Genomic DNA, 26,240 nt, shown 5'->3' on the forward strand with positions numbered 1-26,240 from the left:
TTTGTTAATCTAATGCCTCACACACACATCTGAGTGAGAACATTTCCCATGAGACCACACAGGGGTCAAAACACCTTCATCATGACACATGACACACACTTCACCCAAAAACACAAAACACTGTAACTTCACATTCACATCAACAAAAACTGCAGCTCATGAAATCATCTGGATTTGATTGACTTTTACTGTACTTGGAAGTGGATGAAAAGTGTGTTGCGTGTGTTTGTGTGCGCGTACATGTGTGTGTGTGTGTGTGTGTGTGTGTGAGGTCCCTGTAGACCATCAACTTCACACTCTTTGATTGACATGATCAGAGAGGAAGTGACTCATTTTCTTCGGTGAGAATAGAAAGATGTGACAGGAGTTCATACATATACACATTCACACAATCACACAATCACACACACAAACACACATATACACACACACTATAAGTATTGGTACTGTAAGTATACATATGTAGAGCTGGTTCCAAAATGAGATTTACTGTGCATTCCAATGAATATCAATCAAACTGGTTTGTTTTGATTTAAGCTACAAAAAAAAGCAAACTTACACAATAAAACTCAAAGAAAACATGATCACACATTAATTTTAAACTCTTTATATATACAATCAAATACATACACCTTTAGAAAAACGCATGCACACAAATACACAAACACTTAAACGCACTTAAACTCACAAATACATTAACACACACTTAGCCAACTGCACACACACAAAGTGAGCCAGGCTAGATGCGAGCAGATTTTAGTATTCTTGTGTTATTATTGTTGGTTACGGTTCTGTGTTTGTACGAGCCGATGAAGCATGATGAAGATTTTTACTTGAGAATCTCTATAAGTTTTTATTCCCTATAGAACCCGCAGGCTTTGGTGCTCGTATCTGAGATGCTCACATGTTGTTTGGGCTGCTTCTTAGATGAACACAGAAACATTGTCTACAACACATTTTACTTTTGTAATGTGTTGTTCTCCATAGATCACCGACTGATAAATCTCCCTGTGTAGTTCACAAACACACACACATCATATTTGAGGGGTTGTGTTGTGTTGTGTTGTGTTGTGTTGAATGCAGCAGTCTGAGTTAAAAGGTAGATGTCTCTCAGATGAAGACACAATTTGAAGAGCAATTACACCGTCAGTCATTTTCACACGAAAACACACTCTGTTTGTACATTACTAATAAGTATACATCCTTTTGGCAGAAGAAGAGTCTTTAGTTACCGAGGTTTTGAGATAAACTTGTCTAGAAGTAAGATTCATTCAGTCAGTGCTGTTAACAGTTTGGCTTTCTCCATATTCATAAAACAGCTTTAGTAAATAAATGTCTATACTTCTGCTGCCCTCTAGTGGAGGAATAATGTAGGAGTGGGACCTTTACTGTGTAATTGTTCAGGATTTGTATTCATTCACAAAATGGAGAGACTTTTATTGTGTGGTTTATTAGAATTATTTTAATTATTTAATCATCTGTCTAAATTAAGGCCCTTTTACAGGCCGCTGCCAGTAGATACACAAGTTATATACAGTGACCTCCACTATATTGGCACCCTTGAGCAAAGAAGGCTGTAAAAATAAATCAGCATTGTTTCTGCTCTTGATCTTCTATATAAAAAATCTACAACATTCCAACATTTCATTCAAGTAAATCCATTGAAGTGGGAAGAATAACACATTATGAAAGAAAAGTTTGTGCTGTGGTCAATGGTGTCGAACGCATCCCGATAACGAGATACAACCTCGCTCAGACGCCAAAAGCAGATCATTTGTAACTCTGATCAAAAGAGTCTTTGTACTGTCATGTGCTATAAATCCAGACTGGAAATCTTCATTGATGTCTTTCCTGTGGAGTCGTTCGCTGTATTTTAGATCAAATCAATGCAGGCTTGGTAAACAGAAATGACTTTTGAACAGTAGTGCACATCAAACAGAATCATTCTAGCATTATTTACCAATGTAGTATTTACTATTTTCCCTAAAAACAACCGAATGATTGACACTTTGTGATATTAATGTTTGTTCCAAAATACAAAGTTTAAATGCAAGAAACTACTTTATCGTATGCCAAAAAATATAAATTGTGACAAGACCGGCTGTCAGTCTGTGTGTCAGTGTTTTGGGTATTTTACAACGATTTCAGTGTATTTTATGTAGTTACGTCCAGTAGGAGGCGGCAAGGGACTGTTAGGATTGATTCTGTCAGTCAGCAAAGTATTCAACCATTTCAGTCCAAAAGTCTTTATTTAGGAACTGCCTGTGGCTATCAATATGTCAATCATTTTCAAGAGTGAATCCTGCATATACACCCACCTAAAGGATTATTAGGAACACCATACTAATACTGTGTTTGACCCCCTTTCGCCTTCAGAACTGCCTTAATTCTACGTGGCATTGATTCAACAAGGTGCTGAAAGCATTCTTTAGAAATGTTGGCCCATATTGATAGGATAGCATCTTGCAGTTGATGGAGATTTGTGGGATGCACAAAGCTCCCGTTCCACCACATCCCAAAGATGCTCTATTGAGTTGAGATCTGGTGACTGTGGGGCCATTTTAGTACAGAGGACTCATTGTCATGTTCAAGAAACCAATTTGAAATGATTGGAGCTTTGTGACATGGTGCATTATCCTGCTGGAAGTAGCCATCATAGGATGGGAACATGGTGGTCATAAAGGGATGGACATGGTCAGAAACAATGCTCAGGTAGGCCGTGGCATTTAATCGATGCCCAATTGGCACTAAGGGGCCTAAAGTGTGTCAAGAAAACATCCCCCACACCATTACACCTCCACCATAATTGCATTAATGAGAAATTGAACAGGTGTTCCTAATAATCCTTTAGGTGAGTGTATATGGCAATGTAATTCCCAAATTTTTACAGTGTGTATGTGGTCCTTGGTCTTAGCATCATGAAAAACACGTTGTAAACCATTCTGAATGGATTAAATAGACACCACAGAAATCGCACAAAGAGCACTCCCTTCATAATTAATATAAAGCTGTCACTCATCTTCATCGAGATCTCTAGCACCCCAGAACCAGGCCGTAGAATAATTTACGCATGGAATACAAAAGCCTCGAAATGGAGCTGATAAATAAAGAGGAAAGCTTAAGTAGAAGTTCCTCACTGCAAGTGGAGGTTTATTATTCTCCAATCAAGCAGTCAGCGCCGTGGGGCGGTGCATTTAAAATTTAAAGAGACATGACAACTAGCCCATACACAATTTTAATATAAATGATTGTAAATGATTAATTAAAAAAAAATACCATATCCATTGCATGAATTTCATTTTTGTCATTATAATTTTTATTCAAATTCGAGTATCTGAGGGACCCCCTAAGTCTTTTATGATGGTCGTGTACATGTTTGCTGTTATATCGTGAAGATCAGAGGACATAAACACAACACTCAGGACATTCTTAAGCATTTAACACACACTAACTCTCTCTCTCTCTCTCTCTCTCTCTCTCTCTCTGAGCTGCACGTGAGTGAGATTATGTGAGAGGATTAGAGTTAATTCCATCTGTGTGAGGTGTGAGGGGGCTTGAACCAGGATCCAACTCCTGCTCTGCTTTCACCACTCAAATACTGACATACATTTGCTGTGGTGTTCTGATTGTTTGTTATCATGTTGCTACATAGATCTTTGGGTGATTGATATTTGCTGAAGTTTTGTATGGTTGCTAGGATGTTGCTATGGTGTTTTGAGTGGTTGATTGTATATTGCTATTGTGTTATAAGAAGTTGCTACAGTGTTTAGGGTGGTTGCTAGGATGTTGCTATGGTGTTTTGGGTGGTTGCTTGGATATTGCTATTGTGTTATAGGAAGTTGCTACAGTGTTTAGGGTGGTTGCTAGGATGTTTCTATGGTGTTCAAGGAAGTTGCTGTCATGTTATGGGTGGTTGCTAGGATGTTGCTATGGTGTTTTGGGTGGTTGCTACGATGTTGCTATGGTGTTTTAGGAAGTTGCTACCAGGGATGTTCCAATACACTTTTTCCCTTCCTGATACCGATTCAGAGACCTGAGTGTGTATCTGTATATACTGCTAGCCCTGAATGAATTGATATCATTATTTTATGGAGTGACTTATACTTTGAAAACATGTATAAATACATGTGTGTTTTTTATTAGCTGACATGCATTTGGCAGTATTTGTATTATTTATTCATATATTTTTCTTGAATGAAAAATAACTTAAATGAAGCCACAAATCGCAAACTGAAAAGGGCAAAAATCTATTTAGTTTTACAATAAAACTTATAAAAATAACTGGATAACTGAATAATCTATTTAAAACTTCAAAGTCCAGGAAAAATTTTGATAAATAAAATGCTTTTGAGTTTTTAAATCCAAAAGTGCAAAAAGGTGCAACTTTAAAGGAATAAGTGCAGACAGAGACTTGAGTATTGGAGGAAACAAATAAACCTCTACTGAACAAGTTATTTAATCAACAAAATTAATCAACAAAAGCTTTATCAAACCCAGAATGAATACAACAACGGCACGTTCTTCTTCAGGAAAATGAGAATTTCTGCTATCTCTCCTCCTACCCTGTTTCTCCCTGCATTCACAATGTTAGATGCTGTGCTGAACAGTCGCTCACTGTCCACACGGGTAACTGGGGCATCTCAAAGTTTGAGAAAAAAAGTGTAGTTTCCAGAGCCTGGAAAAGGGTTCAGGAGGTCTGGTAGTGTGAGTCGAAGGCATTGTAGACATTTTCATTCATGCATTTGGCAGACTCTTTTAACCAAAGCTACTTACATTGCATTATTGTATTCATTTACACATAGGTATGTGCAATCCCCTGGGATCGAACCCACAAACCTTGCGTTGCTAACGCAATTCTCTTACCACTGAGCTATAAGAAACCTAGTGGAGGTGGAGGCAGGCAACTTGTCACAACACCAAATCAAGACCTGAACTTGACCCTGCATGCCCGCATAATTCGTTTCATGCCTGCAGTCAGCCTACGAAATGACCTTCAGGATGCAACAGGGGTGCGAGTATCCCCTCAAACTGTGAGGAGGCGACTGTATGAAGTTGGCTTGAGAGCCAGAAGACCAGCTGTGAGGGTGAATCTTTCCAGAGCACACAAACTGGCACGTTTGATGTCGCCCTGGGGAGAGAAATTTGCCACAAAATGTTGTACAGCATGACATTTTTGGAGGATCATTGATCACGGTTTGGAGAGGCATCTCCATGGGTGGAAGGACTGAGCTTGTCATTATTGAAAATACCAATGTGAAAGGCCAAAGGTATAGAGATGAAATTCTGAGACCAGTCGTGTGACCATATGCTGGTGCAATGCTTGCATCGAGCAAGGCTGGTGACGTAATTCTTGGAGGAAAGAGGCATCTCAAGGATGGAGTGGCCAGCCCAGTCACCCGATTGAACCCCATTGAGCACATTTGGGAACAGCGACAGTCAAGCACAAGCACATCAGGTCCCTAAGATACTGTGTAGAGTTTTAAACAGCGTTGCTGGAGGAATGGCAAGCCATCCCGCTACAGAATATCCAAAACCTCATCTCAAGCATGCACAGGCAATGTGAGTCTGTGATCAATGTCAGAGGTGGTAACACTGCCTACTGACTGGTCGTCTCAATGCATAACATTTGTTGTTTTTTGTTCATGACTTGATTTTTGAATTTGTCAAACCATGCAAGTCATGCTTGTTTAACAGTAAAAAGATTTTTGATCAGATTTTTTGGTTAAACTGGAAAGACACAACATTGTGCACTGCAGGCAATAATGTTTAAGAGCCATTTCTAGTCCATTGTGACCTAAGGTGTATCACAGAAGTACTGAACAGCCATTAGTGTTTGGGTGAACCATTGTTCTCAAAAATGTTTGACAAGCCAATTCACATCTTGAGAGAAACAATCATGTCAAAAGTGATGAGGAATGAAATCCCACTGATGACAACATTGATTAATAGCAAACCTACATGTTTATACATGAATTATGAACCACACCTGTTCTTGTCTTAGGACAATTTTGATTAACTTTTTTGATCCACTTCAAATGTTGACTAATGTATTTTCAATAAACACATGTCCTAAAATACTTTTAGATGATTAACGTCATCTGAATTTTAATTCTAGTGACTGACTTTGTTGCTGTCACTCGTGGACAGCTTTGTAAAAGAGAAATTGTCTGAATGGCAGCTTGACAATCTAATAGACACCTTTAAAGGTAAGTTCATTTTTATAAAGGCAATGTTAAAGTGATATTTCACCAAAAATGTACAATTATTTCATCCTTTGCTCACCATTTCGTCACTTCAAACCTTTATGACTTTCTTCTGTAAAACACAAAAGAAGATATCCCATCTATTTACAAGAGAGGAGGAAAGGTCTTCTGACACACCACTGATGAGACCCAGAGGTCATTTATTGACATGCAAGACAACACAAGTTATGTTTTAGTGTTTCTACTTTAATGACAGTGGATGTTTTTACGTGTTTGAAATGTTTTGCACAATAGCCTACTGTTTTTTTTAAAGCCAAGACCAACATGCAGGAACTAGACAGTTATTCCTGCTAATCATAAAAACCTTGTCGCCCAGAAAATGTCCTGGAACTTAGGGATGGGCACAAGTAACTTGTAATATTACTTTTAATTACACATTATGTAATATTACTCATTCAGTTTCTGAATACTGAATTTGAACATATAAAAATGTTTGCAGTTGTTTTTGATACTTTCACAATAAAGCTTGACTTAAATGTCAATAATGTTGCAATACTGAGTGATCAACAGATGGGGACCAATAAGGTGGAATATCTTCAAAAAAATTGAGATGACAATAGAATTATTGTGCGTTTTGTGCCTTGCGGACGAGACAAGGGGGACCTGCCAGACATTTGCCATCATTGGATGCAATGCCATTGAGACAGAGGCTGTTTATGTCTGTTTCTTAAGGTTTTTCTGTCTTTAATGTTACTTACACAAAGCAGTGTCTTCCCACCTGGGAGTTTCTTCAGCATGCTGTATATCAGATTGATGGACACAAGTCATCATCTGTTCAATTTTTGAGGACCACCGTTATTTATTTATTTATTAACTTATAATTTCGTAATTAAGTTTGAGATGAACTTTTGTGGCAGGACTCCTTGTTCTTAATAAATATATTCTTATCATTTTGATCAAAGAAAAAATTGAAATAAATGAAAATAGTATGTGCGAAATGATCAATGTCACCTTGGGGTTAAAACATTTGTATTCGAAACTTGTATGCGTTAGCACAATTTAAAACATTGTATTAAAGTGTACAAAAATCGAATAAATCTATGTTCTGAACCTTTTGGTAGAAAACAAAATAGGTTCTTATCTACTAAATCAAATAGAATAGGTCAGATGAAATAACCCAGCAAGAGTGTTAGTTTCACCCACTGGTTGCGTCAAACGAACAACACAGAATTCTGGGATAAATAATAAATCCCAGCACTTGGATTAAACCAAGCCCGCACGTGTTCTGTCCAATAGTGACCCAGCGCTTGTGTTATTTTTAAGTGTACCTTCACTTCCATTCGTGGAGGTTTTCAATCATTGTCTCACCACAACTGGTCATTTTCAGTGACCTCTCAATCTTCATCATCTCTACTGTCAGAGCATCCTTAGTATGCTTGATGTTGTCCGCACTTGAGAGGTATCTGAAAGAAATAATAATGAAAAGCAAGTTTTCAATGATTTTATACCGCTTTCCTCCTGTCTCTCCCGAGCACGTAGCCGTTTTAGAACTGTAACTGAGCTAATCTGCTTGGTCAGTTCCTCAAATGGTACCAAAACAGTGACAGTTTTTTCCAGCAAAGCCCACTAGTTGGCTGTAAGTGTGGCAGGTCGTGGTGAGCTCTGTATGCTGAGATCGGCCGCTTCTGCTCAAGCATACTCCCTACCATATAAAATGTACTATTCCACCTCATCGTTAATTCTTGTTGCAAACGTTTGGCTGGCATTCCTTTCCTTCTGAATATCCTCCAGGCGCCAATGGCGAGTATTTATAATGCCCAATTATCATCCTACAGTTTGCCAGCTCATCTCTCACACTTCTCTGTGATAAAAGGCATTCGTGAAACACCACTTGGAGAGAGTGTGCGAAGCAGCCAAACTCAACACACCCAGCTCGGCCATGGCTTTTTCGTGTTGCTTGCGTTATCGCGCAAAACTTAGAGATATTCCACTTCACAAGCATCCCCTCAATGGATTCAGCTGTGGATGTGCCGGGTGACCCAGGAAACTGGTTGGCGTTTGAGTAAATGATGACGAGGTCACTGTGTCCACCCAGTGATCTGTAGTTAAGACAGCGGTGCCGCTTAGCAGCTCCAAATATGGGTCGTAAAGCTGATTGAATTTCAGAATCATTTTCAATTGTACTTACTATGCCTCAATTTTGCTTGTTATTATTATTCAATTACCACTTTGCTGTCTTATGTGTCACATTACTTATCCATGTGTACGAATCTAAGCATTCTACTTTAAATGTTGCATTTACTCACTCTTGCTCAGAACAGATGAACAGCTGCCCTTCTTGGTCTTCCATGTTTCTTCTCAGTGGACACTTCTGAAATAAGTTAATTCATAAGCTTTGCCCCTAGTAGTTTTAACTTTAAAACATGTTTTTTTTAATTAATTGTCAGGATACTGGAGGAAGAACCCAAGCGCAGGCAACGGTAGTACACAAAAGACTTTTAATAAAACGATAACAGAAACACCCTTGACGGGGAAAACTTAACTCAGGCAATCTAGAATAACAAAGAGTTCCTGCAAAAACAAAAGGAGACAGGATAACTATAAACTTCTAAAACAACAGAGACAAGACTTGGGGCAAGACATGGGGCAAGGAAATCCAAAGGCAATGTAATCCAAACAAAACGAGGGAATAAGCATATGATGAGGCAACATAGCAAACTCGCAAAACGAACGCGCACAGGACAATAGACACAAGGGCATTATAGTGGACCAAATCAAGAGGGAACAGGTGCAGGCCATGAAATCATTATCAATTACTAATGAGGAAACGAGAGGGTGGGAACAGAGATGAGACCGGAAAGAGTATGGAAAGCCAAGAGGGCTAAAATGTCTCTCTCCACATGAAACAAGAGGTTCTGTCATGATTCTGCCAATAGATCAAGAACAGCAAGACAAGGTGGCGCAGAACCATGACATAAAGATCTTCACATGTTGTTTTTTAGAATAACATGCAATGTAAATCAGGATAAAATCTGTTTGTTTTAGGTTCATGCTGAAACGGTGGATGAGTTTTCTTTAATGAACCGAAGAGAGCACACGTCACTCCTCTACTCATTAAGCTACATTGGCTCCCTATACATTTACATTTATACATTTAGTAATTTGGCAGACGCTTTTATCCAAAGCGACTTACATTGCACTTATTACAGGGACAATCCCCCTGGAGCAACATGGAGTAAAGTGTCTTGCTCAAGGACACACTGGTGGTGGCTGCTGGGATCGAACCAGCAACCTTTGATTTACCAGTTCAGTGGTAAATAGTCGCTTGCATCGCCTATAGTCGCTTGCATCAAATTCAAGACTCTGCTCCTGGCCTACAAGACCACCACTGGTTCGGCACCACCTTATCTTCACTCCCTAATGCAGACATATGTACCCGCCAGATCCCTACGCTCTGCAAACGAACGCCGTCTTGTGGTGCCATCCCATAAAGGTAAAAAATCTCTCTCGCGCACCTTCTCCGGATCTGGTCCACCTATGTGGAATGATCTGCCCACTGCTACAAGATCTGCAGATTCTGTAGCCATCTTTAAGAAACGCCTGAAAACACATCTCTTCCGCCAACATCTTACTGATCTGTTCTGACTTTATTTTCTTCTCTACTCTTTTCTTCTCTACCCATTAAAAAAAAAAAGTATGAATGAATGATTCTGTATACTGTGTTAGGCTATATGAGACCAGTCTTCTTTTTGATTGCACTTATGCTTTTGTTGTACTTGTGCTTTCCCAATTGCTTCCATTACCTACCCCACTTGTAAGTCGCTTTGGATAAAAGCGTCTGCTAAATGACAAAATGTAAATGTAAATCTAAATGTCATCATAAAGGGAATGCATGTCGTCTTTTGAATGGATATGATGGTGTCCTTTTGTTCTTCAGAGCCTCAGGGATGTGCCTACAGCTCTTGCTATGCTAATGGAAACCATCTAGTGCTTAAATCTGCAGTAGAGTTATTGTGACTCTTCCTTGTGTTGTACTGCCGTTGATGGATATGCATGAGGAATGTCATACACACCTAGGATGGCTTAAGGGTGAATCAGTTATCACAGAAATTTCACATTTGAGTAAACTTCCTTGGAGATGGAGTGCTGTCTTGTATAGACATGTGAACTTCCACTGATACTATCTAGAACATACTGTTGTAGCCTGTTAACTGTCACCCGTTCCGTGTACGGGACACCTGAGTTTGTGTCAAAATTGTTTATGTGATTTCTAATCAAATCATGACAAACTATATATTATTGGAAAGGGCTAAGACTAGAATACAGATTTCTTTTTTTATATAATTTGTAGGGAGAGTAATTGATTATTTTTTATAAAGAGTGTACTTAGATTTTTTGTTATCCTATTGCGACCCATTTTTTTTACCAAATTTTTAGTCAAAGAAAAACAAACTTTTTTCATTTATTTTTTACAATAAACCTTACAACATTCCTTTAAAAAAATTGTGTGTGTGATGATTTGTTTAGCAATAATCAGCTACTATTCTTTTTCAAACGAGACCAACGTAGGTCTGTATTCCAAAAATTTATGAGTTAAGGCCATTTTAGTTCCAATATGCGTTTTCATTTGTAGGCTCAAAAAGGGCTCCGATAGTACAGCCTATGGAAAGGTACTTATTCAAATTCAGTACGTAGTGTCACAGTATGCAATTTCGAAGGCAGTCATAATCTTCTCCTTTTTCTTCTTTTGGGGTTTTAGGGTGGTTGGCAAACAAACAATAGGTCCATTTCCGCCACTTACTGGCGGGCTGGAGTGGCGTGACAAAGAGAGGGAAATACTAAAAAATAACTAAATAAAATCATTTAAATTGAATCCTTATAGTCATGTAGCTTATTATTAAATGCTGGTATATCTGAGAGCTTTATTCACTTGAATTTGACTTTAAATAGATTACTAGATGAATTTTTAATTTACTTAAATTAAAGCTGTCTTGATTGTTTTACACTGTTGAGGATTTGATAGCAACAAAGCATTAGATATATCAGTTCGTATTGCTACTAAGAACGATTATACGATGTTAATGTTCAGTATGTTTGAACCGATTATATGTCAAAACGGTATTAGATCTTGTGCATGAATTAAAACTTTAGCTTTCTTCAGTATTTGACAACTGGTTTCCCACCCATTTCTGGTACCCAAACTTCTTTTTCTCTCTTTATCTATCTCCCATTTAAACGTTGAAGAACTCCACGTAATATTTCAAAATTTATGTTTTAGAATATGTTTGTATGTTGTTATGCTTTTTTGGGGCCAATGTTAAAACATGCATAACATTATGCTTGTTAAAATAAATTGTATATTTTTGGACTAAAGTTGTAAGTTGATTCAGTTAGAATAACATTAGTCAATATGAACATTTATTTAAATAAGATGGGAAAATTTTATTTAACATAATAACGTGAGTTTTCTGAAGTTGATAGTGTAACATAGCAGGTAATTTGACTCGTTGAAACGACAAATGATCATTAGTTAAACCCAATGTAAAGCACACGTCTTCAAGATGAAACAAAGAATACCTTTAAGTTCAGTCAACTCACGTTTTTAAAGCAGCAGGTGAACCTTCGTTTCTAAGTTTAATCAACTTTTTTACAGTCTTACTTGTTTGTGTTATTATCATGATGCTCTATTATCAGTTTAGAGCTTGAATATTTGTTTTCAGGTTAACACACACAAACACACAGGAACGTAACAAACGTGAAACCCCTGAAAATTATCAATATTAATATCGAGCTCCTAATAACATTTAAAAGTTACAACAGTGTATCACAGAGAATTGTGTTTCATTGATTTGACCTTGTGTGCTTTTTTCTGACTTTATATTTCAAAATTTTATAACTTAGGCGGTTGACATGAGACATGATCAGATTTTTGTGCGTTTTTAACAGGTTCATGAAGTCACTTCTCATGAATTTCACATTTACTATAGACATTTAAGCTGCATGATTATATTATTGTGCAGTGATATGGTTATTGTAACTGTTTTTAGTAAACAATATGTGTTTTTTAGGTCTCATGTGTCTCATAGAATGAAAACAGCAGGTGAGACATGCAGGACCAGTGATGACATTATGATGGGGGTAATAACATTCCAGGTCTTTCATGCCTAACAAACATTTGTTAATGAAATATCTGTCTTTTGTATTAATGACACATGACAAATCTAAAAGAATGACACAAGAAGAGAAGCTTTATTAAAATACATTTTACAATCAATGTCTAATTTACCGTTTAAGAATTATTTCAGTACATGAAAAAAAGCGGATCACCCGTCTGTATTTTATTAGTAATTTCATCCAGTTAAGTAGAGTTTTTGATGGAATCCCAGCCGACTGTAGTGTAGACTTTATTCAGCTCAACGCACGTGATGCTCATGAGTTTAGACCACACCCCCTGCACTGACGCTGCACTGAAGACTTTTGGGAAAGTTTCAACCAGCACCTCCAGAATGACCTTAGTTACAATCTTTAGAGATAAACAGAATATTAGAATGAATTCAACGTCCAGGTACAAACATGTTTTGAAAAAACTACAATGTAAAAAAGACTGTAATTTCACGCCAAAGACATGTACTTTGTTGTTACAAAAAATGTAATTTTACTGTTATTTTCTGGCGCCCAGCTGCTGGAAAATTACTGTTTTTTGACAGGATTTTTACAACATTATTAACAACCACAGCTGAAATGACTACTACATCGTTCATCACACTGATAATGGAAGGTGAAGTTGAACATGTCGGATTCAGTGACTCATTCAGTGTGCATGATGATGATGTTTTTTTGTCATACTCACTTTAAAGTAACTGGGGTCCACCTTGTATTTGAGCGCATGTGTTTCACCCAATTGATTGAAAATGTTTTTGACTTTGTCTCCGTCATGAAGATTCTCCACCAGCTTGTTGAGGCCCGACATGATGTTTATTGCATTTTTCCTCAGCTGGGCGTTCTTACGCATCTCTTCTGGATCCTGGATTTCACGGATTTGATCGAAGTACTGCTTAGCCGATGGAGTGTTTGTGAAAAACCTGTTGACAAACACATTCACATTGATTTATTCAACTTTAATCCAGTGTGATTTAAGAATTTGGGTAATTTAAGATCTTGCCTTAAAAGGACAGTTCACGTCAACTTAAAAAACACAAAGAGCTTCATTAAACACTCATGTTATCACTGATGACAAGCGCTTGTTGCAATCTGACAGATCAGATGGAAAAGCAACATGTGCGAATAAGAAGGTAATTTTTACTCATTAGTTCATCACTTTTTCCATTTTACTCAGTTGAGATGTTTGTGTTCCACAACATATAGGTTTGGACGTGAGGGTGAGTTATTAAATATTTTAGGTCTCTTTAATGACTCATAGTTTCTTGTTTATTTTGTTGTGTAGAGAGAACTAGACTTTACTCAAGACAGAGAGAGATGAGACAGTTGCTCTGTTCAGCATCATTTCACCTATCTCTGACATCAGAACATCACGAGCTGTCAAACATGAAGTTCAGATGCTGTGAGTGAACCTGCGGCAGGAGGAGAACCTCACTCTCATGTGTTCAGATGAAGGTGGGATACAATTCACATGCTCACATTGCATAATATGACCATTTATATCCGTCACCGTTCCCTATGTTTCTCCCTGTCTTTTCCTGCTCGGACTCCATCCCCACGATCCTCTACGCTTCCTCACCATTTCGTGTCTGTGATCATCACACCTGCCCGTCATCTGCCTCATCATGGACTTGTATATATTCAAACTCTGTTCTCTTCTTCATTGTCTAGTCTTAAATGTAACAGCAAATGTTATGTTCTTGTTATGCTTCTTCGTCTGTCTTACCCAATAGCTTCGAATTAAAAGTGTTTTGCCTGTTGATCTACTCTCATCTGCATTCCTTGGTAACGTTCCATTACAATATCACTGTCATCAGAATGTGTGTCTGAACTTGTGTTTCTCTAATTCTTACATTAACATCTTAAGTGGTAAAATGAGAGAGATACATCAAGTACTGTCATAATAAAAGAATGACCAATGAAATGGGGAGACTCTTAAAATTAAAAGCGCTTAAAGGGTTCTTCACAGCATTGATATAGAACATTGGTTCTCAACCAAGGGGTTGCATGACGTTCCCCTGAAACTGCAAATTAACGGAGGGCAATGTTCTGTATGAAGCTGTGCGCTTGAGCGGTCACGCAGACTCATTGTAGGTCCTGCGCAGTGCAATTTTATGCTGCGCACAAGAGCTTCATATCAAAAGTACGAAAACATCCTGTCAGGAAGCAGTTCTAATTACCTCTGTGTCATCTTAAGAAACAGGTAGATCATATAAATTCAGAATGTTTATAAATATATTGCCCCAAGCACAGAGGATGCCCCGACAAACCCATTGAGGCCTCGGACCTCCTTTTCCCCGACCCATATTGTTATTAATAATAATGTCTTATTGGGCAATTCAACTGTGCTGAAATATTGGGATAATAACAACTAGTCCTACTAAACCCATCTGTCTTTCAGACTGTCATTTCAGAATGAGAATGTTCAGAATGTTAACGGTTGTAATGGAACCTATTCAACAAAAAAGGTTCTTCTATGGAGTCGTGAAGCACGTTTATTTTTATGATTTAACATAATCTATTTTTTTTTAAAACATGAAATTACAAGATTCTAGGTTTATTCGTTTCAAGACACAGACAGATACAGACAGATTAAAATAGAGACAGAGAGAGAGGGAGAGTAACAGACGGATGAAAACCAATAAATGTAAAAGTTCTTTATTTATTTAAAAGAGATATCTACAAGGCAATAAAAAAGTAGATAAATAATTTCAAGAAAAAAGAAAAACTTTTAGCTCAACACTTATGAAAACCAAAACATTGAGAGAGAGAGAGAGAGAGATACACAGAAAAAACAGACAGAATAAAAACACATAGATAAAGAGGTAGATCGACAAATAAGAAATAGAGCAATAGATAGACAGACAGATAACCAGATCTTGTTGTATAATGTATTATCTTATTGGCAATACATATCATAGTTGAAATGAAATGAGAGAGAGAGACACAGGGAAAGAGAAAGAAAGAGCGAACATACAAAAATAGAAAATTAATCACAAACTCAACTATTTGTCATCTCTAAAACACAAACACCAGGAAAACTTCACATGTACATGTGTGTGTGTGCAGATGTGTGTGTGTGTGTGTGCAGATGTGTGTTTGTGTGCAGATGTAACGTATTCTCCATAGACCCAGCGCTGATGATGTATAAACCCCATCTGTCCTCCTGAACCCAATTTACTCTCTTTTCTTTCCATACGATCCAACATTCATCTCTATTTAACCAGGAGCAGAGGGATTTATTCAAGTGTTCACGACTCAAACCAGCAACCCTTCACATCTGAACCCCTGAGACTAAACCACTTCAGCACATCTGAAGGACAAACAGAAGATGTGAAGAACGTACCTGACCAGCACAGCCACCCCGGCGTCTTCTTTAACCTCGTACACCGGTTTCCACGTGTCCCGGATCACAGACACCTCTTCATCTGTGATGCTCCCTGTGTTCTTCGCACCTGAGTCCATGTCGATCAGAGTCGTGTGTGTCTTCTGTATTCTCACTCGCTCTTTAAAGCCTCTCTCACACACTTCACACAGAGCCGTGTGTGTTCTCTCTCTCTTTTGAATGGAAAACGAGTAGAACCTGAATGAAGAGGGTCCGCCCCTCTCTCTCTTTTAATTTTCAATTTCAAGGTACTTTATTGGCATGATTGCGTGTTCTTACAGTATTGTCAATGCAACAAAACAAAACACACAATAAGTACAAACATTATAGCAAAATTTAAATAAAGTGCTGAGTAAGGGATAAATATAGAAGGAAATATAAAATAAAGTATATGTAAATAAACAATTGATATATCTATATCAAACAGAGATTTCATCTTGCTGGCAGCAATTGGCAAGTAAGTTGCTGTAATACATTCCACATGTATGCTGACTGAAACTATTAAATACTGTAATTCTTTATCACAGTTCTGTAATTGCAATTTGAGTATTAAAATGCTGTGTTATATATCACAGCAAATATTACACTAGTGTAACATAATAACTGCATACATTTTTGTGTACTGTGAAATACTGTGATGCTTATTGACATACAACTTTATCATGTGACAATGGATAAAGGCCTTAAACATGTATTGTAAACATGTAAACAATATTTATTATTATACATTATTTAGAAATGTATAGAACACAATCATTTAAAATGCTATTATACACCTCAGGTGTTTATAATAAAAATAACTTTATTGTTATATACAATATATAATTGAAAAAATGTGTAACTGACTGTGGTCCTGTCTGTTTTCTCTGAAGTCTTCTTCCTTCAGTAAAAGACAGACTCATTATATTCAGTGATATTCATTCTGCAGAAACTGCATTATTACACAGACTACAGGTATTTAATGTGCTTCAAATGTGCCGTAACTTTATTTACTCCAGAACTCCAAAATATTATTAGATTAATGTCATTTTAAATGCATGTGTATATATAAAAATATTATCTAAATATTAGTGTTGATATTTTATTTCATAAATAATAGAATAGAATGTCTTTCTTACGGTTCATTCTTGTTGACTCTAAAGACATATAGTTAATGCGTGATATTGCTGTTTTTGCATTAATACATCTTCACATTTTTTCTTTTAGTAGCATAAACGTTTTTTTTTCAAACTGGGAATAAACAAAACTGAAAAACTCATAAATTAAAAAGTAAACAACTGCAGATACAATCTTGTGTAATAATGAATGAAGTCGACTGTTACTGACCGTAACTGTTTTTTATAAGCAAGCTAGATTCATCTAAACTTCTGGCCATTACGTTCACGCATAACTTGACAAGAGGATTCTGCACCAAATAGACAATAATAGCAACAAATAATGAGAACTTTTTGAAGTTTTGAAGGAAAAAATGACAGAATTATTTTTAGATCTCTTCTGTAGTATTAGATGAGACACATGTGCACTGCTAAAAATGTCTGTAGTTTTTACAGCATTATTACTGTAAAATTATCAAATCCTTACGTCAGAACCTGTATACTGTAGGTTCCTGTAGATCTGCAAAGCATGGTGGGAAAATTTTGGTGGATGGAACAGATATTTTTGTCCGTACAAATCTGAAGAGACTCGACATATTCTTGTGTGTTTGTAAACCTGTATGTGAGTCTTTCTTTCGTGGAGCTCAAGAGAAGATACTTTGAGAAATGTCTGATTGGTTTTGTTATTAATTCAATTCAATTCAATTCAAGTTTATTTATACAGCACTTTTCACAGTGTGCATTGTTTCAAAGCAGCTTTACAGGGGCAAACAGGAAAAACAGAAAAGTTATAACACAGCACAGTGCATGGTATTTATACAACGAGTAAGATCATTCTAATAAATAATATCTAATTTCTAAATAAATAAATAAATGAATGAATGCAGTCTCCCGGTGAGCACGCCAACACTGCCCTGCTGTGGCGAGGAACCCAAACTCCAATGATTGATTAATGGAGAAAAAAACCTCTGGAGAAACCAGGCTCAACCGGGAGGGCCAGATCCCCTCTGACGTGTCATAGCTGCACTCAAACTGGTGATTGCAGTCAAACTGGTTATCATAGACTCCTAAAAGTAAAGGTGCTTAAAAGGTTCTTCACAGCGATTCCATAAAATAACCATCTCGTTCCTCCCTTTTTATAATCTGAAGAACCTTTTTTTGCCACAAAGAATCTTTAGTGAAACAAAAAGGTTCTTCGGATGTTAAAGGTTCTTTATGGAACATTGCATTGTTAAGCACCTTTATTGTGCAATGGAATTAAATGGAGTTTGGTGTTTCTCCCTCAACATCTTTCTTTGTAAGTCTGATATGAAACGATGTGTGTTATGAAAAAAAAAAAAAATGAATTTCTGTAGAAAGCTGTGCGGTATTCTTTAACTGTATGTCAAGGCCTCAAATCCACACACACAAGCACACATGCATGATGTGACTTGGCACGGTTTTAAGATCTGAGACATCCTTTAGAGTTATTTACTACTGTATTGTTATGTGGATGTGTTTGTAGTAAAACCACTGTGACCACAAATTCTGACCACAATAACCAAAGTGTAACTATGATGTTTTCAGTTAAACCGTGGTAATACAAATATAAAGCACGGTTACTTTAATAAAAGTGTGGTGATGGGCTGTGGGCAACAGGAGAAACTGATGAGAAAAGCTTCATTTAATGGAGTTTGTAAATCTAATGCCTCACACACACATCTGAGTGAGAACATTTCCCATGAGACCACACAGGGGTCAAAACACCTTCATCATGACACATGACACACACTTCACCCAACAACACCAAACACTGTAACTTCACATTCACATCAACAAAAACTGCAGCTCATGAAATCATCTGGATTTGATTGACTTTTACTGTACTTGGAAGTGGATGAAAAGTGTGTGTGTGTGTGTGCATGTGTGCACGTGTGTGTGTGTGTGTGTGCACGTGTGTGTGTGTGTGTCTGTGAGGTCCTTGAAGACCCTCGACATCACACTCTTTGATTAACATGATCAGTGAGGAAGTGACTCAGCTGCTTTGGAGGAGAAAGAAGTGAGAATGTAGTTCAAACACATACACACATACACATACACACATACAAACAAATACACACAATTACATCACACTCAATCATGAATACTTAATTTACACAAACATACATGCATTGTCCCAGAAAAATAAACAGACACATTAAAAAAAACACATGCACATTTATACATAACCATGTTTACAACCATTGACAAACACACTTACACTGCATACACAAACAGGATTAGAGCAGGTTTTAGTCATATTGTGTTATAATTGTTGGTTACGTCCTTATGCTTGAATGGGATTCTGTTGAAACATGATAAGATAATGTGTTGTTCTCCATAGATCCCCAACTGATAAATCTCCCGGTGTATTTCACAAACACAAACACATCATATTTGAGGGGTTGTGTTGTGTTGAACACAGCAGTCTGGGTTAAAAAACAGATATCTGTCAGATAAAGACACATCCCAACCCTGCGGCGTGAGCCATCATTATTGGCAACAGTGTTCATCATAATCCTCCTTTTTAACCTCAGCGTTTGAAGAGCAATTACACCGTCAGTCATTTTCACACGAAAACACAATGTGTCTCTCAATCAATCGACCGTAGAAACAAGCACAGATCCGTACGCAATCGTTTTACGACGGTGTTCACGTGTGTTTCTTCAAACATGCGTATGCCCCAAATCTAGAATTTAGAAATATCTATTTAATGTAAATGTTTTATACAGTTTTCGTCATTAAGGTGAAGAAAAAATTTCTGTGGCAGAGGAGACAAATGCTTGTTTCTAAGCAGGATAAAGGTTTAAAACTGATGCTGCTAATCTTGCCTTTCAGCTGCTTAAATCAAACACACATAGTTTTACATTTACATTTATGCATTTGGCAAACGCTTTTATCCAAAGCGACTTTTACGTTTTATGTTTTTTCTCTTTCAGATCTATCAGAGGCAGGACCAGCGGTCTTCAGAACCCACAAACGGGCTTGGAACCTGTCACATAAAGCCAGACAACCTCGAGCTGTGACCAAGTGCGTGTCTTCCACACAATCAAACATCACAGATCGCTACAAATAACAAAACTTCAAAGCATGCGTGTTTTTGTTTTCATTAAAATGCATATTTGTCGAACAAAGAGTTATCATCTTGCAAGTATCTAAACTTGCCCATTGCTTTTGTTAAACTAGAGGAAAAATATATTTATATTTGTAATTATTCTTTTCCAGGAATAAGAATAATCAAAAGTGTAATGCGTACACAGACTTTCACCATATCTCAAAACTTGCGTACACGAACTGAGACCTGTTGTGGGATTTGATGGCAACCGCTCATGTCCATATTAACAAATGCCAAGTTTCACATGGAAATGTATACGGACAGTTTTAGTCTCACGCTCGTTTCATAAAATGAGGCCCAATGTGTGTACATTGCCAATAAGTATAAATCCTCTTGGCAGAGGAAGAGTTTTTAGTTACTGAGGTTTTGAGATAAACTTGTCTAGAAGCCATTTTATTATTCATTCAGTCAGTGCTGATAAAATAAATGTCTATACTTCTGCTGCAATCTAGTGGAGGAATAATGTAGTTACACTGCTGTACGAAGTGGAAGGACCTTTATTGTGTAATTGTTTAAGATGTGTATTGCTTCATTCAGCAGAGAGACCTTTATTGTCTATTTTATTAGGGTTTGTGCTGCTGGATGAGATGAAAGGACTTTTATTGTGTAGTTGTGCAGGATTTGTATTGCTTCAAGTCAAGTCAACTTTATTTATATAGTGCTTTTTGGAATTTTCATTGTTACAAAGCAGCTGAATATGAAACATTGACCATAAGTAAAAACATTAAAGGTATACAAGTTAAAATAAAAAAAGGGAAAACATACAGAATACAGACACACAAACAGCACTCAAAATAAAAGTTGTTCAACGAACTTAATTAAATAAAGGAAAACTTCTCTACGAAATTGAATCACATTTCTCCACAAAATCTTATTTGTTTGAAACGATTCTTTATAATCTTGTTATATGAACTTGCAATTTTTTGTAGTCTTGATTAAATTAATTTGTATCATATAAATGCATTTTTTAAATAAAACCTACATAAAAATATTTTACAAAGCACTCAAGAACATTATTTTGTATTATACATTTTAAATACTAATTAGACATTACTTTTTATGACTTCAAATAAGAAGTTATTTAATTAATAAATCTCAATAGAATTGCAAATACAAAAAATGTAACCGCCCACGACCTAACCAAAGGCAATGCTTATCTGAACAATGGTAACCACAAAATTCAATTTAACAAACTCTTCAAAACCTTAAAGATAAATGAACATTAAAATCTTTTTACTGAAAAATGCATAAAATGAGACATTGATAAAAATTACTCAAAATGCAGTTATACGCAAAGCATGCTGGGAAATATAAGTCCTCTGCCCAATTGTAACTATTCTATATTAACACAACACAACTCTTTTATTTTTTCCCAACATGATTGGATTCAGTTACATGACCAAACATAAAAATTCATGTTGTGACAAAATTTCCAAAAGTTTATTGAATTAAGTTAAGCAAGTTAAGTAAATTGAACAAGCAGCAAAAATCATATTTTTGAGTGAGGTCATACACGCCCACGTGCATAAACACAACTCCACACGCAAAGAGAGTTGTTAAGTATGTATTTTACCCTCTGCCTATTTCCTATTTACTCTCCGGGTAGATCAAAATAGCCCCAACTCTTCTGATGTCATCTTGAGATTAGACAATGCCCCTATCATTTATATATAATGCCACCTGCTTCTTTGTGATATATGAAAACTTTAAATTCTAAAGCTGATGTCTGCAGCCCAAAGTAAGCAGGTTTTCCATGTGGGGGTCTGCTGATGTGTTATTGATACCATTTTTACAATTTTCTAAATTACCCAAGTAGTTTTAAACCATGTTTATGCTCTTAACATGCTGGGTTGATTTAAAGGTGCCAAATAATTCATTAAAATAATATGTTACATTGTTTTATGATATCTACATAGAAGGTATGTGACTTTATTAAGTATCAAAATGATCCCGAAACGGATTTACATTTACAACCCTGGGATTCATTTTGGAAGGGTCATGAATATTAATGTTGAGCTCTGCTCTGATTGGCTGCTTCGCTGCGCCGGCTCGTGCCACTAGCTCACACAGCAAACAGCTCGCTGATGGAAGACGTGGTTAAAATCATTGCTTACTGTGTGTCATCCTCCATCTATGATTTCATAACACATGAAGAAATCTATAGCATTGTTTTATTGGTTTCGATGTGTCCTTATGTACGTGCTGAGTGCTCGCTCTATAGCTGCTCATTCTGATGAAGAATCAAAAATGTCGGCTGCAGCACGAGAGCGTGATCGATTTTGTTAACACCAGTCAGGGGGCGAAAAAAGGAAAAGTTTTAAAAAAAAAATTCAGAGGATCATTCAAAAACTTTGTGAAAGCTAATGTTAGCCACCATAAAGATGCCACGATCAACACTTCTACTGTTGCTACCGTTGAGCCGCGAGAAGACATTCAGGGAAAGTGTTCATTGAAAACATTTATTAAAAATATCTTCAAACTTTGTAAAGAGGCAGTTCCTAATAGGTTTTTTGTCTAAAAAGGTTTCTAAGTAAAAAAAATCATTTTGTCAATGTCAAATGTTTGAACATCTGAATAATATATATGAACATAGCCTTAATATTGAACTGTTCAGTGAGATGTTAGGAATTGAAGCGCACTTTAATATTGTCAAAATAAAGTGAAAACTGACTTCAGCCAGGAGGTAAAGATTTACTGATACTGTGTTAATCCATCGGATTTCTCCATTTCAGTGTATAGTTGTAGTTCATTTGAAGGATTGAATGATAAAGTTTCCATTTTTAATAATGCAGTAAAACTCACTGAACGAAGATTACTGATCAAATAAGAGCCAATGGTTATCTCTCTCCCCCATCTGCATACATCATATGGATGTGTACAGTAAAAGGTATATCCTCTTTAATCTAATGCTCTTACATTGATGAAAACTTTTTGATGAAATATCCACAGCATTAATAACAAAGAGCGCGGATTATCTGTCCATCGTGTGAAAATTGAATTTAGCCCTAACTCAGTGCAAGTTTCTTTTTAGAAAATCATCAGAAAAAGCATTCTCTTCTCCAGAGAGCCTCAGACCCTCCTTGCCAAGTATGTTTAGACCAGTGTTGTGTAAATTGCTCTGAATAAGTAATTGATAATCCATAGTGTACTTAAATTACTGTACAAATGAGTCTCTCTAAAGAGTATTTAGTTACTTATTTCTAATTAGTTTCTATATCCTACATCAACCTTGATGAGTTAAGTGATTCAAGTTAGGACAAGAAACAGCTTATTTTATTCAAATAAATAATATTAAACTACATAAAGGACCAAAGTATTACAAACGTGAGAATTATACATTAAAGCACAGATTTTAAAGTCAGAGTTTAAATTTTGATGTCAATTCCTCTAATGCACACACATATATGACACAAATGAACTGTAATTAAATTACAGAAAAAATAAGAGTAATCCCTTACTTTGTATTAATGTCAATTAAATTAAAGTAACTAATTACTTAGTAACTAGTTACACCGAAGACTGGTTTACCACACAACATGGCATTTGTAGAGTATGAATCAAGAATTCCTCATAATCGAGACTCAAACAAGAATTTAACGTACTACTTAAAAGTAAGTGTAGCACACGTGGTATGTAAGGATAGTGACATTTCTAAATATTGTTTCAAAACAACTTTTTTCCTATTTTTAAGATTTTTAAGTTTAAGGTGAAGTTATAACAAACGTAACTGACACATCACATCAAATTACTCTAAACAAAAAGCACATGTCATTTGCAAATATTCACAAAACAGTGACAAACAAAACAACTTCTAAAAAACATTACACTCACTAAACGCAAATGTTGATGCCATACAAAAGGTTTACAAAAGGAGAACTAGTTAAGATCTGTAAAAATGTTCTTGACATTCACATGGTGAGGATACAAACTCGTGTAGTAAAACAGATCAAAAGTTTTGAGCAACACTGTTGATATATAGTGAGATCCACGTTGAGTGTATTTGAGGATATAGTATAAGGATTACACAATAAACTCTGATCTTAAAGCATATCTATTTAATGGGACAACATGGTAACACAAAACGTGTATTCATCCTTCAAGTATTAGCTATTTATCAACTAAATCATTTATTGTAGCTCCGGTTTATAGAGATATTGTTGCAATGATAAAAGTGTCTCTATATGACTAAACCCATCCTTACCTTAACCAACACGTAAGATTGTGATTGGGTAGTCCCCATGGACTTCACATTTGTCCACACCACAGAAAGACATGAAGTGAAGGTCGATTAAAATGTTATTGATATGCATGTTTGCAAGTATTTGTAGAGCATTCAAGAAAAGAAGATGAAAAGACCAAAACATGTGTCTAAATAAGATAAAACTGGACTAAAAACAAGATGTAACATCCATTCTTTTAAATGAAGAACTTTCTAAAAGGTAAAACCCCACTGTTGTGACTCAGTCTTTTAGATCTTGAGATACCTTTTAAAACTTAACATGTATTAAATAAAACAGTGTAGAACTATGACAATTGAAGATGAATATATTGACTAGTTTTTTGCTGTTTTATTCCTGTTTTTAAAAGTTGAACCCTAAACCGTAGAACAAAAATGATCAGAAAGAGTCATTAACACAAACATTAAAGATTTTCTGTCACACAAGATCGTAGACACACAGACATCTTCAGAAAATCAAAATAAAATAAAATCGAACAGGATGAAAACACACTGTTTGATTAGGGAGTGATGGGGTTCCCCAACAACAGCCATAAAACATAAATGTCATCAAGAATGACAGGCCATAAAAGTCTCCATTTGGGTGACTGGTTGACAGAACTTTGACAGGTGGGGTCATAAATCAATCCACCTTTTGACATACAGTACTTGATTGTACAACTGATAGGACATTTATATCAATAAATCCATAAAGAACAGACTCATACCATCATCATCTCACAGAAGATCTCCTAATACATCATCTGGAGCCTGAGACAGACACACACATTACAGTTTATTGAGTAAAAACAGATGATGAGATGTGCACTACATCAGTACTTAGGTACGTTTGTGGATCCGATCAGTTAGACTTGATGTCGACATAATAAAGAATGTCCGTTTTATAAACATCTTCCAGCAGATGGAGACAACATGTTGCCTTTGAACCTTTGAATGAGTTTCCTTGTGTTTTTTTTTTTGTGATTTATCTCTTATCTCTTGTAGTGCAGCTCAATAAAACCTATTACTTTTAAAACATTGTCACAATTTCAGAGAATAGAGCATGTGTTTAAAACACAAGATCACAAAATGAATGTCATGAACACAAGCTTTTTATCCTGTTTTCATTACATTCTCAAAATTATATGATGTCATTTTTAGATACTAAATTCACTGTGTTAAGAATAAATCTAATAGTGTACAGAGTGATGTGTCTTTAAAAGAATAGTAAAAAGAGACCTAAATGAGACAACTGAGCAGTCTTGAGCGCCAATTAAAAAGTGATTACTTTATAAGCTTGAAAAATGTTCAGTTGGGTTTTGGTAGTTTATACAATAAGTACTATCTTCATTTTTAAGATGCTCTGTGAATCACATCAGGGTCAGTATCACAGGTCTGTCTGGATGGAGATGACATCACTCTTCCAGTTTATCCTTTGCAAGTCTTCTGAGGGAGATAAGATGTCTTTATTTCTCACGAATATCATCGCAGACCATCTTCAATGTGTTGGTAAAGTCTCCAGCACACATCTCTCCTCTTTCTGAATTCTCTCTCTCTCTTGTGTTTTGCGCTTCATGTTTGTCGTCTTGTATCAGACATGACAACGTTCTTTAATATTTCACGAGGCCTTTTTGATCTTTCAGAATGTCCTCGGGGACTCTTGGACGCTTGAAGAGTGTTTCTTCCTGTTATTGTTTGATAGATGTTGCATCATTGGACTGTCACTGTCTGGAGATATGAGATGAGAAAAACAAGTGTCCAGTGCTCAAATTAAATCAAGTCTTATCGCTTGCGTCTGGCTGTCCCCAGCTCAAGACTTTTTCTTTGGTGGTGGTGGGGGTTAGTCTCTCAATATACAATTGATACAAAATACACAACATATTTGATCATGATATGTATAACTATATACTATTTATTAAAAATGGGCTTACATAATAGGTCTTTAGACGTGCATATGGTAAAATTCACGAAATTTGCCATATCCATCGCATGAATTTAATCACATTTGTCATTATCATTTGTACTTAAATAAAATTGTCTGTAGGGCCCC

The 26,240-nt window shown here is 36.3% G+C and overlaps 1 protein-coding gene across 1 annotated transcript; it reads right to left on the reverse strand.

The window, feature by feature from the left end:
• Nucleotides 1-12,428: 12,428 nt before the first annotated feature.
• On the reverse strand, nt 12,429-15,903 carry LOC130425994 (cytoglobin-1-like). Its single transcript, XM_056752474.1, has 3 exons — nt 15,709-15,903; nt 13,054-13,285; nt 12,429-12,726 (listed from the first exon to the last, which is right to left on the reverse strand). Exons 1-3 carry the CDS (start codon nt 15,825-15,827, stop codon nt 12,562-12,564), a joined length of 516 nt encoding a protein of 171 aa, XP_056608452.1. The 5' UTR covers nt 15,828-15,903; the 3' UTR covers nt 12,429-12,561.
• Between the last annotated feature and the right edge of the window lie 10,337 nt (nt 15,904-26,240).

This window comes from Triplophysa dalaica, chromosome 7 (assembly GCF_015846415.1).
Source record: "Triplophysa dalaica isolate WHDGS20190420 chromosome 7, ASM1584641v1, whole genome shotgun sequence".
In the NCBI taxonomy this organism is placed as follows: domain Eukaryota; kingdom Metazoa; phylum Chordata; class Actinopteri; order Cypriniformes; family Nemacheilidae; genus Triplophysa; species Triplophysa dalaica.

Excerpts from the sequence above, each read along its gene's own strand:
- LOC130425994 (XM_056752474.1), bottom strand. The coding sequence starts at position 15,827 with ATGGACTCAGGTGCGAAGAACACAGGGAGCATCACAGATGAAGAGGTG. Across the intron at positions 13,286-15,708 it reads GGGGTGGCTGTGCTGGTCAG|GTTTTTCACAAACACTCCAT; the intron begins GTACGTTCTTCA and ends GTTTGTCAACAG. Across the intron at positions 12,727-13,053 it reads TGGACCCCAGTTACTTTAAA|ATTGTAACTAAGGTCATTCT; the intron begins GTGAGTATGACA and ends TTATCTCTAAAG.